The 12,619-nt window shown below is 37.3% G+C and overlaps 1 protein-coding gene across 1 annotated transcript in view; it reads left to right on the top strand.

Moving 5' to 3' along the window:
* Positions 1-8,494: 8,494 nt before the first annotated feature.
* Positions 8,495-12,619, top strand: part of MROH9 (maestro heat like repeat family member 9) — a 103,582-nt gene continuing 99,457 nt past the window's right edge. Inside the window, exon 1 of the mRNA XM_058310108.1 lies at positions 8,495-8,535. Within this exon, the coding sequence (XP_058166091.1) occupies positions 8,533-8,535 (3 nt within the window). The 5' untranslated portion in view covers positions 8,495-8,532. The remainder of the gene's footprint in view (positions 8,536-12,619) is intronic.

Below are 12,619 nucleotides of genomic sequence, written 5' to 3' on the forward strand. Positions count from 1 at the left end.
CCATCCAGTTTATGACTTTTTAAAAACTTTACTCTATACATATGCACCCATCAAAAATATTATTCAGGGTATACTTTAATTATATAAATATTAATGTTTATAAGTATCATTATGCAATTTGCTTAATGCAATACTTTCTTTTTGATAGCTATCCATGTTTTGTTATATAATTTAGTCCATTTTTTAACTGCTGAGATGAATTGTATAAAGAGATCATAATTTTTTGTTCATTCTCTTACTGATTGAAAATTCTTTCCAATATTTTTTATTATCAAAAACAGTGCTGTTGGCACGAGTACAGAAGATGGTGTCAGAGAAGGCAAGCCAGGATCCATGCTCTCAAAAAACAAAAGAAAAAGGTCCAAAAGCTGTCCAAGGGAACTGCTTTTGGGGTAAGCAGACCAAGACAGTACTACACAACTCCCAGAAGGGTGAGGGATAGAGAGACAAAGAACCTGAAATGACAAATGTGAGTTACCAAAACCCCATGGCAGCAAGAAAAGGCTCCCAACCCCCATCCCTGAGATAGGAAGCAAGATAAAACCTCTGGCTCACTGCAGCTGATGGAGAGGTTAACAGATGTCTTCCTCCCTGGCAGTTATGACAAGGGAAAAGTGAAGGGGAATCAGGGGGCTTCTCTTCAGTGAGTTTGGCCAGCAGAGCCCATTTTGAATCTTGGCTCTGGCCAGACTAAAGCACAGGGAAGCAGAGCTTGAAAGAAACACCTTGGTGAAAAGGGTGCCAGTGAGTGTCATCTGCTAGCTGGTCTGGAAATTGCAGAGAACAACTTTAAGGGCTCTCTTAACCCGATTTCCTGGGAGAAAATCTGTGCCCCAATAGTGAGTCCCTGCCTTGATTTTGATAACTTCAGCTGGGCAATTTTCAGGACTTAGAAAAGTTGAACAAAAAATATAGGAAGAGCTGTGAAAAAAAAAACATTAGGCAAAAGAGAGAAATTAGGCACCATAGTAAATTCACCAACATATTCAGATATGTAGACATCAGCAAAAATCATAAGCCACTCTAGCAAACAGGAAGAGATGGCCCCACCAAAGAAACAAACCAAATATCCTGAAGAGATGCAGAATTTAAGACAATTAATCAATGATAATCACACAACTCTCTTAAATCAATTCAAAGAATTGTAAGAAAATATGACTGAAGAAATAAAGGCTATTAAAAAGATACTGGGTGAGCATAAAGAACCATTTGAGGGAAGCGGACTTGACCCAATGGATAGGGTATCTGTGTACCACATGGGAGGTCCGTGGTTCAAACCCTGGGCCTCCTTGACCCATGTGGAGCTGGCCCACACGCAGTGCTGATGTGCACAAGGAGTGCCCTGCCATGCAGGGGTGTCCCCCGCATACGGGAGCCCCACGCGCAAGGAGTGCGCCCCATAAGGAGAGCTGCCTAGTGTGAAAGAAAGTGCAGCCTGCCCAAGAATGGCGCTGCACACACGGAGAGCTGACACAACAGGATGATGCAACAAAAACACAGATTCCAGGTGCCACTGATAAGGATAGAAGCAGTCACAGAAGAACACACAGCGAATGGACACAGAGAGCAGACAACTGGGGGGTGGGTGGAGAGAGAAATAAAAACAAATCTTTTTTAAAAATTAATAATAGGGAGAAACTGAGTGTGCAGTGTAGGAGAATTCTGTATTATCTTCTCAGTTTTTTAATAAATCTAAAACTTCTAAAAATAAGGTCTATTTTTAAAAGGAAAAAAATCATACATCTGGTAATGGTTATATCTAGAACATATTTTTTTTTAAACACTTGTAATTTAACACTAAAAAGACAAATGGCCAAATTTTAAAATAGCAAAAGGTTTGAATAGACATTTCTCCCAAGAAAATATACAAATGGTTAATAAGTACATGAAAATATGCTTAACATCATTAGTTATTAGGAAAATGCAAAGCGAAACCACAATGAGATATCACTTCATACCCACTAGGATGGCTATAAACAAAAAGACAGAAAATAACGTGTTGACAATAACAGGTGAAAAAAATTGGAACATCCATACATTGTTGGTAGGATTGTAATATGGTGTGGCTACCTTGGAAAGCAGTTTGGTAGTTCCTCAGAAAATTAAGATAAAGTTTGCATATAAACCAGCAATTCCAGTCCTACCTATATACCTGGGAAAAATGAAAACGTGTACAGGGGAAAATTTGCTCAGGAATATTCATTGCAGCATTACTCATAATAGCCAAAAAGTAGACACAACCCAAATGTATATCACCTGATGAATGGATAAACTATGGCATATCCATACAATGAATTATTATTCAGCCAGAAAGGAATGTAGTAGATGAGCTTTGAAAACATTATGTGAAGTGAAAGAAGCCAATCACAAAAGCCACATATAGTGTGATTCTGTTTATAGAAAGTACCCAGAGTTGGCAAATCTACAGAGACAAAAAGTAGATTAGTGGTTGCTGGATGCTGGGAAAAGTAGGGAATGGGGAGTGACTGCTAATGGGTGTGAGTTTCTTTGGGGGTTGATGAAAATGTTCTAGAAATAGACAGTGGTAGAATTATATACTCTGTAAATACACTAAAAACATAAAATTTCAACTCCGTAAATATGCTAAAAATCCACCGTATTTTACACTTTGAGAAGAAAAATTTTATGGTATGTGAATTCTACCTCAATAAACTGTTATTTTTTAAAATGTTACAATGAACATCCTTTTCCATGTCTATTGGTACATCTGTAAATACAAGTCCTACCACTGGAAATTCTGGGGTGTAGATTTTACTTTTGCTAAAACTTGCCAAATTGCTCTATAAAATATTTATGTCAATTTAAGCCTCCACCAGTAGTGTGTGGAAGTTCCAGCTTCCTCTTATCCTTGCCAATATTTCAAATCATCAAATTTTTAATTTTTATGTATTTTTCCTCACATTTATTTATCAGCTGTGAAATGCTAATTTCACATTAATTTATATTTCAAAATTTCAAGGGAGATTAAACATCGTTTCATATATTTACTGGGCTTTAATTTTCCCAGTACAAGATGGTCAAAGTATATGAATAGGAAATTCACAGAAGGGGAAAATTAAATGATGACATGAGAGCATTAACAGCCACTTGGGCATGTCAGTACTTTATGGACATTATATCCCTACCAGAATGGAATCTTTGGAATGCATAGTTGCCATGACAAATGACAACATCTCAAAAGATTCCTTTCATTGAAAACTATCCAAAGTGTTTTACCGGTTAAGAGGTAAAATACTTGACTTTTCTCTTCACTATTCTGCCTCATCTGCAATTACAGGGAAATTTCAGACAAGTAAGTGACTTTTTTTCTATTAATACCTCTGAGTCAAGAGCCCATCTTCTTTCTAATCTTGACTGCTTTTAGTTCTGTTAAAAGAAAGAACTAAGAATACATTAAAATGTTACATTACCGTGGGTTCCTTTCTAGAGTACTTAAAAATTTACTAATTGGAGAGTTCATCTTTACTAATTAACCTCCTAACTTCATATCTATCTTTTTCTCCACCATCTGACCACACAGCTCCTTCCTCGCAGGCATCTTGAGTACTTATGTTAACTTCTGACTCTCTAAACCACCTCTAAGTTGATACTTACCAAAACTGGTTCTCATCCCAAGAACCAAGCTCTAAGTTAAATTCCCCTCCAGAAAACATTTCCTTTTCCTTGATGAAGCTGAATTTCAAAGAGACAAGAAAAAGAAAAAAAATTATCAGGTAGTGAAAAGCTCATAAGATAGTTTAAGTATCAGTAGACTATATTGATCATTATTAAAATACATTACACACATTTAAACAGAGGGAAAAAAATTGTATCATGAGTAGATATTAAACCTATCCTAAAAATTATTTTTGTAGGTATTTAATCTTGTGAGAATTTTAAGGAGCAAATTTTGCTAAAGTAAAGCTTCTATGGGATAGAATATTCCATTTAGTAAAATACAGTGTTTGTAAACAACAGTGAAAACACTCCAGTTATGAAATAAGAGATGAACTATGACTAATTATGAGATCTCTGGGATGGCCTTGGGGAGATTAAGTGATGTTTCTCTTGGGTAATGGAGGCATGAGGGACACAAGGTAAGCAACTTAGACAGAAAAAATGGGAATGGGGTGTGCACACTCCAGGATCTTCTTTGGATATTGTTTTGAACAAAGGATAAGCTTCTGAGGATGGACTAAGCAAGGAATCATAGAGACATGCTATTGTTTTAGTTGGGCAAGATGGAGGAGATATATTCTGAAGTAGCTCTAAAGCTGCCAGCATCAAAAGGCCAGGGAATAGTAAAGCCCTAAGGGTGAATTTACACTTATAATTCTTGTTGGAGAGAAGAATTCCTCCACCTGAACATTCTGTAAATGTTTGATCCAGGAGTAGCTCATCCCAATCAATAATGAGTAATAATTAAGGAGGAAGCAATACAGGATCTAAACAAAGATTTTACAAAAAATAAAGTGGGAGAATAACAGGAAAATCAATGGCAGTTAATGCTGGGAAAATATTGCCACAGAGCAGATGAACAAAGATTTTTTAACTTGATGAGGCATGTCTATCTATAAAATAAGTAATCAGGTAATAGAGGTATAAACCAGAAGATACAAAGTTTTCACTAAGAAAAGTAATTAAATCAGCTAAAGTCATATGAGTTGTGAGGGAAGGGAAGAAATAGAAATGAACAAATTTTGTCTTTGCTCATAGGTGGGAATCTACAGATTCCATCTAAAGTTTTGAGAAATAAATATATTATGTAAAGTTATAGTTACGCAAACCACTGTCACAAGAGGAATATAAAACTTATATTAAAGAAACACACAAACACACCATCCCTCCCTTTCCCTCTCTCTCTCTCTCTCTTTTTCTCTCTCTCTCTCTTGCTCTCTCTCGCACACAATATGCACAAGCCAAGTAAAGGGAAAAATACCGAATAATAAAAGATTAAAAAGTAACTTAAAATTACATAAAATATGACAAAACTAAAACCAAATGTATGGCATATAAATAAGTCAAAATGGATTAAATTCAGCTATAAGGGGAAAAGGCGCTGGTTGAATTCCAAACAAAACTCAGCAATATGTTACATATGAAAGGTACTTATAAAACAAAAGAGGCTCAAAAGGTTGTGAATAAAAGATGGGAAAAAGTCAAGCTAGAAAAGTATAAACCACATCAACAATAGCAACAAATCAAAAGTGGGACCTTAATTCTGACAACCTTGAATTTCAGGCTTTATATTAAACATTAAAACATCAAATATGTGTTTAAAAAACACAAAATAATGAAAAATGTTATAATCCATATTGAAATATAATAATTATAAAATCTATGTGGTAAGAATAATTCTAAGATGGCCCTCCAATATTCCTGACCCTAGTGTAAATGTCTTCCATAAATCCCTGTCCTTGAGTATGGGCCAAACTGCTGAATATAGCAGGCTATCACTTCCTTATTGTGTTATGTTATATGGCAAAAGGTAATTTACAGATGTAATTAAGATTACTAATCATTTGGCTTTGAGCCAATCAAGATGGAGATTAACCATGTAGACCTGACCTAATCACCCGAGCCCTTAAAATCTGGGTCTAGATTTCAGAGAAAGAAGTCAGAAACTGGAAAAGAGAGTGGTCATTCATCTGTTGATGGATGTTTGGGTTGCTTCCAACTTCTAACAATAGTGAATAATGTTGCTGTGAACCTTGGTGTGAATATATCTGTTCGTGTTTCTGCTTTCAATTCTTCTGGGTATAACCCAGCAGTGGAATTGCTGGATCATATGGCAGTTCTATAGTTAGCTTCCTGAGACATTAATCCAGGGGATAAGCCTCCCTGGCACTACCAATCACCAACTATGATGCATTTGGAAAAAGACCATGACCAAAAAGCGGAAATACAAATGAGTTTTTATGGCTAAGAAATTTCAAAATGAGTCAGAAGGTCAATCCAGAGGTTGCACTTATGCACATCTCAGGAGAATCTCACTGACTGCCACAGTAAACTGTGCCTCAAGCAGGGGTGCTCTTGCAGGCTCTAAAGGTAGACAATCTCAGGAATTCAGCACCCTGTCATGGGCACTTACCTTGGAATATATGTTCCCCAACGTTTCCCTACAAATGGATCTTCTACCCCTTTTATTTGAAGCTATCATTAGCACTATACCATTAAATATATGTACCAGAGACTTAAATCTGTTCATATGCCGGCTGAGACCTGAATCTCAGTAGAGTTGCAACCAAAACCTACTCTCCAGTTCATCATCCTCATCCAAGACAACTAACAAAAGGATGATGATGGGCAAGATCCATCCCCCAAAACAGACTATCCACAACTGCAAGCAAAACAGTTCCATCCATCTTCCCCATGGGATCTAAGTCCCTTCTCAATTGGAAGGAAAGGGGGCATCACCATCCCCAAATCCTCAAAATTGAGGAATGAATAAACATAAGGTGGGAATGGGAACTAAAGTAGACTTGTTATTATTCTAAACTAGGACTAAAGTAAACTTGCTATTATTGTAACAATGGATGAACATGTAACATTGATATAAAGGCAGTGGCCACCAGAGGTTCTGAGGGGAAAGAAGGGAGAAAAGGTGAAATATGGGGTATTTTTGGGACATTGGAATTGTTCTGAATGACATTGCAATGACAGATACAGGTCATTATACATTTTTGTCAAAACCTATAGAAATGTACAGAGCACAGTGTAAACCATAATGTAAACTATTGACCGTGGTTAGTAACAATACTTCAATATTGTGTTCATCAATTGCAACAAATACACCACACTAATGAAGGATGTTAATGGGGAAAAGTGGGAGGGAGTGGGGGGTTGGGTACCCGGGAATCCCCTTACATTTTTGATGTATTATTTATGTAATCTAAAGCTTTTTAAAAAATAAAATTTTAGAAAAAGAGAGGGGGGTCTATGGAGGGGGCCATATGGCAGAGAACAGTAGATAGCCTCTAGGAGCAGAGAGACTAGACCCCCAGCCAGCAGGAGAACAGCGTCTTCAGTCTCACAGCCTCAAGGCACTGAATTCTACCAGCAAACAGAATGCTCTTGGAAGAGGACCCACGTCTCATCTGAAAGAGCAGCCCCAGCCAACACCTTATTTTCAGCTGGGTGAATTCACAGTAATTTGTTACCTGATAGTAGAAAACAAATATAATCTAGATATCATATAACATAGCATCAAAATTGATAATACAAAACTGTAGGAAATTTTTAGAAAAATGTACTGGTTTATGTCCTAATACACTCTAGAAGCATTATTAGTAGAAGACTTCGAATCACCTCTGTCATCATGAAATCAAGGAGGCAAAAAAACAAGTAAGGCTTGAGGAGATGATAATTAGAGAGGTGTGTGTGTGTGTGTGTGTGTGTGTGTGTGTGTGGAGAGAGAGAGAGACAGAGAGAGCGAAACCCATATATCAATCAATATCCAAAAAACAAACAATATACCTTTTTTTCTAATACCCATAGAACATTCACAAAAGGTAGCCATGTTAGGCCTAAGCTTTCTGTATAAACTCCAAACCATAGAAATAGAAATAATCTCTAATTGCAGAAAAAAAAAATTTCATAACTGATAACTCCACTTCTGATTAAATCATTCTGATAATGTAGAAAAGGGCAATAAAACCACCCATATCTTTTCTATGATGTTAGTAATTCAAGAAATAATAACTGACTTTTCCTTTCCAATTGTAATATTCATTTCCTTATCTTTCTAATATTTGTTGGTACTTCCAGAAGTGCTACATAATAGTTGTAATGATGATCATCTTTGTCTTGTTCTTTACTGTAATGGGAATGCCTCTAATTATTTCCTTATTACATGTGATGCTGGCTTTTATGTCTATATTAAGAAGTTAAATACATATCTATTTACTTTAGGAGGTACTAGGGATTGAATCCAGAACCTTATACATGGGAAGCAGGTGCTCAACCACTGAGCTACACCTGCTCCCCAATACATATCTATTTTATTACAATGTACCATCAAGAATAGATTTTTAATTTTATCAAATATTTTTGCCCCAATAAAAATTATCATGTAATTTTTCTCTTTTTAGCAATTGATGATGAGAACTGTATTACAGATTCTCTCTTATCAAAGTACCCTTTTATGCTTGGAATAACTAACACTTGGTCATAAGGCATTATTCATTTAACATACTCCTGTATTCCCTTAAAAATATTTTAAGTTCTGTGCAGTAATATTTGTAATGAATCTGTCTGTAGTTTTATTCTGTATATATGCATACACTGTCTTTGTTGGACTTTGCCACCAATGTCATATTAGATTTGGATTTGAGGGTAAGTTTCCACTAGAGAAATAAGAGATTATGTTCATTCTCTTTTTTTTTTATTTCTTCTTCTTTATTTTCTTTTGAATGTTACATTCAAAAAATATGAGGTCCCCATATATGTTCATTCTCTTTTAACTAGTCTCCTTTTTTTTCCTGTCTAGTGAGTGGTCTCCATATTCTGCAGGCCAGTGTGAAATGGCGCCATATGGTAAGTGCTATTCTATAAGGACATTAAATTCCAGATATGGAATTGCTTGGAGAAAAAAAAAACTTGTTCACAGTTTCCATTATGAGGAGTTATAATTAAGGTTTAAAATACATGTAATTGGGTAGAAGGGGGGAAAGGCAGTTTGGCCGAAAACTGTTTTCGTGATTTTCTTCCCTGTGGAATCACATACTTGCTCATCCCCCTGCAACCCTAGAAATGGCCATCAACACTCATTCAAAGGAATGAAACTTTTTATCCATTACACAGTCCTTACTGCTCACCTCCCATCTCCTAACTGGTCTGCTGCCTCCTAACTCATTTTCTAAATTCCATCATCACTGTGAAAATCCTTCCCACCAAACTACAGCCCCTCCCACCCAAACTCTTATGCATTCTCTGATCGATGACATCACTTCCTTCTTTGAGAGCCATGATACTTTGGAGCTCTCCTTTTCCATTTATCTTCTTGTGGATTGTTTTCTAGGCCTTTGCACAGATTTCTTGTTCTTCCTCCCTTGAAGGCAGTATGTAGCATAGTGACTACTATCTTGGTGGGTATTCATCCACTAAATTTTCCCCATTGCCTTCATATCCTTAGCCTCTAATAGACTCTACCACCATATTATACCCAAGCCCAAATTAATGCAGAAGACATAGAGAAGGACCTCCACAAGAAGATATATAATCTTCTACCTTTGTCAGAAGAATAAGCCAGGTTAAGCAATAAAACTTTTATAGACTATTATTTCATGATGCCTAGGTCAAAATCACTGATAATTGACTAAGTCAATTATTTTTGCCAACCTTGAAGACAGTCGTCAATAAATCCAAACTCTATTTTTTTTTTAATTTTTAAAATTTTTACAGCTCTTAGAATCTGAAACATGCAGTTTAGCATTACACTTGCTCATTCACTCAACCAATCACTTTTTTTAATATAATTTTATTGGTTTTTTTGAAGATACGTAGATCACAAAAAATATTACATTAAAAAATATAAGAGGTTCCATAACCCCCCCACACCTCCCACATCAACAACTTCTTTCATCATCATGGCACGTTTGTTGTATTTGGTGAATACATTTTGGAGCACTGCTGTACTGCGTAGTTTACATCGTAGTTTATACTGTTCCCCAGTATTTTCAGTGGGTTATGGCAGGATATTATAATATCCAGTATCAGTCCCTGCAATATCATTTAGGACAATTCCAAGTCCCAAAAATGCCCCCACATCACATCTCTTCTTCCCTCTCCCTGCCCTCAGCAAATACCATGGCCACTTTCTCCACATCAATGCTACAGTTTCTTCCATTACTAGTCGCAATATTTCTATAGTAGAATACCAGTAAGTTCACTCTAATCCATATTTTATTCCTCCATCCTGTGGACCCTGGGATGGTGTTGTCCATTCCATCTCTATATCGAGAGCGGGCTTAGATCCCCCATGGTTGATGGATATGATTCTCCTGCTTGGAGTTGTAGGCACTCTCGGTTCCCTGGTGAGGTGGTTGACCATCTTCATCTCCCTGTTTGCTGACCTGGGTAAATCCAACGAACTGGAGAGTAGGAGTTGCAACTCTGCTGAGGCTCAGGGCCCAGCTGGCACATGGACAGTCCAGAGATTCAAGTCTCCTAAGTATACACCAACCTCAGCCCCAACCACCGGTTCAGTAAAAGTGACAGAAGAGTCATGTGTAGAAAGGTCACATCTGAGTTCAACTCCATCACACTCAGGAACACAAACTCCAAAGTAGGGTCCACTGACAAGGTACTGAACTCCAGAGCCATCTTCCATGACTGTAGAACTTGTGTGTCTCCACAACTCTCAGGAGCACCAGTACCTGGGTTGCATCTACTTTGGCTGTCTCTGGGATCCTGCTGAGGCGTGCATAAACACAACCCCTCTGATGACCTCCCGACTCTTTTTTGAAGACTCTTAGCCATATAAACTCATTTGTCTTTACCATTTCCCCCTTTTATTCAAGGTTTTTTTCTAGTTGAGTCACCAGTTAGTGATTGGTAGTAATCCCTCATCTCCAGGGAGGCTCATCCCCAGGAGTCATGTCCCATGCTGGGGGAAAGGCAATGCATTTATATGCTGAGTTTGGCTTAGAGAGTGGCCACAGCTGAGCAACATGGAGACTCTCAGGAGGTAAATCTTAGGCACCCTGCAGCTCTAGGCCTAATTAAAATTTCAGTCACACACATTCATAAGCATAGTCATCAGTATGAAGGGCTCATCATTGGACCATCCTTCTTCACTGGTCTTTGCCCTTGCACTTGGAGGATTGTTGCTGTTCCATTGGGGAATGTGACAGAGCTCCCCTGGCTAGGAACTCAGCACTCCCTCAGTTGTCATTTGTAACTGTAACTACTATGAAAATACCCAACAAATATCCAAACATTTTTATATATGCTATACATGCCCTGTAGAACTCCCTCCCAACCATGTGTCCCCCATCAATAACATCCTACACCACTGTTCCTCCCCTGCCATAGTTGAACCCATATGTGGCCCAAAACTTCTTTAAAAATGAAGCCTATTATATTGCCAAATTCAATTAATAGGAAAATGAAATAGTAATGATAGGTTTATATGTCAAGCCCTCAGCATTGTTGCAAGTATCTGTGAATCTGGACCTTCAAGCAGTGAAGCTTGGTTGTCACTGTGGGCCCTGAGGAGAAGGGGAGAGAGGAATAGAATAGATGGAAGCAGCATAACTGCAGGGGGAGCAATGGAAGTGTTACACAAGATCGTGCAATGATGGATATAGGACATGTTAAATTTCACCAAAAATGTATAAAAGTCATAGGATAAAATGCAAATCATAATGTAATGAAAAATTTAGAAAATTGTATAGTCTAAAATATAAACCATAATGTAAACCAAAATGGAACCATGTTTGGTAGCTATGTTTCAATATCTGTGTATCAGCTGCAGCAAATATAACATAAACATGTAAAAAGATCATTGCTGGGGAAGGGGGAAAAAGGTTTGATGTTGGATATATGGGAGTCCCCTATGTTGTATATGTGACTTTTTGTGATCTAAAACTTTTTCAAAAACAAAATTAAAAATCATTTATCATTTGTTTCTTTAAGGAATATGTCTATTTTTTGACATATCTGTGTCAAATATGCTACTGTTTGAGACAAAAAAAAATAGAATAAAACTTGAACACTGGCCTCTGATCATTTATAGTCTAATTGGAAAGAACGACAAACATCAGTGATTAGAAATTATTTTAGTTATGCAGAAATTAAATTAAGCAGAAAATGCTAGAAGGCCCTTTGGAGCCAACCTCAAAGCAGACTTTGGGTCAGAAAACGCTTGAAGGATTAGTAGAGTAGCTGGATGAAAGTTGGGTATATTCTAGCAGAGAAACTAACACTTGTATAGACATGGGGAAAGAAAATAGCAGTATTCATTTATAGAACTACAGATATATGAGGTGTGGTTTTCCAAGAAACAGACTTTAAGGTAGACTTTTGAATTTAAGAAGTTTATTGGATATGCTCTCAGTATCAATACACACATGCAATGTAGGTAGAGGAGTTGTTTAACAGCAATGCAACTTCCAAATTGTTCTTAGCTACTTCTACTGGGAGCTTTGGAACTGGAATCATCTTTCAGAGTGGATCCTCTTTGAGTCAGAGACTGAACCTTTACATGCCCCCTTCAGCCAGTCACTGGAGGCAGGTAGCCCTCAGGGTAAGTGTATGATCTTAGGTCAGGAGGCTTTCTTTGGCTGAGCGAATTCTCAGAGACGACTCATTGGAAAGCTATCAGCACAGATCACACTTTTTCAGAAAACTAAACAGATCTCTCATTGAGAACTTACTCTCATTGGAACTGTGTCTTTGTTTAGCCCTTTGGGGTTGATCTGTTTACTTTTCTGGATTTTGTAGTCACCCGCCTGTCCAAGTGGGCTCAGAGCAGTCTATCTCCCTCGTAAAAAGAGAAATTCTCTCAGTTCATAAATTCATATTCTCTGCATATTCAACAATAAGTTAGTTTCCTCCTGGCTAAATTTCAAGTACAGGCTTCTCAATCCATATTGTGAAATACCACTTGTAAGAACTC

The sequence above is a fragment of the Dasypus novemcinctus genome, chromosome 13 (genome assembly GCF_030445035.2).
Source record: "Dasypus novemcinctus isolate mDasNov1 chromosome 13, mDasNov1.1.hap2, whole genome shotgun sequence".
Lineage (NCBI taxonomy): Eukaryota > Metazoa > Chordata > Mammalia > Cingulata > Dasypodidae > Dasypus > Dasypus novemcinctus.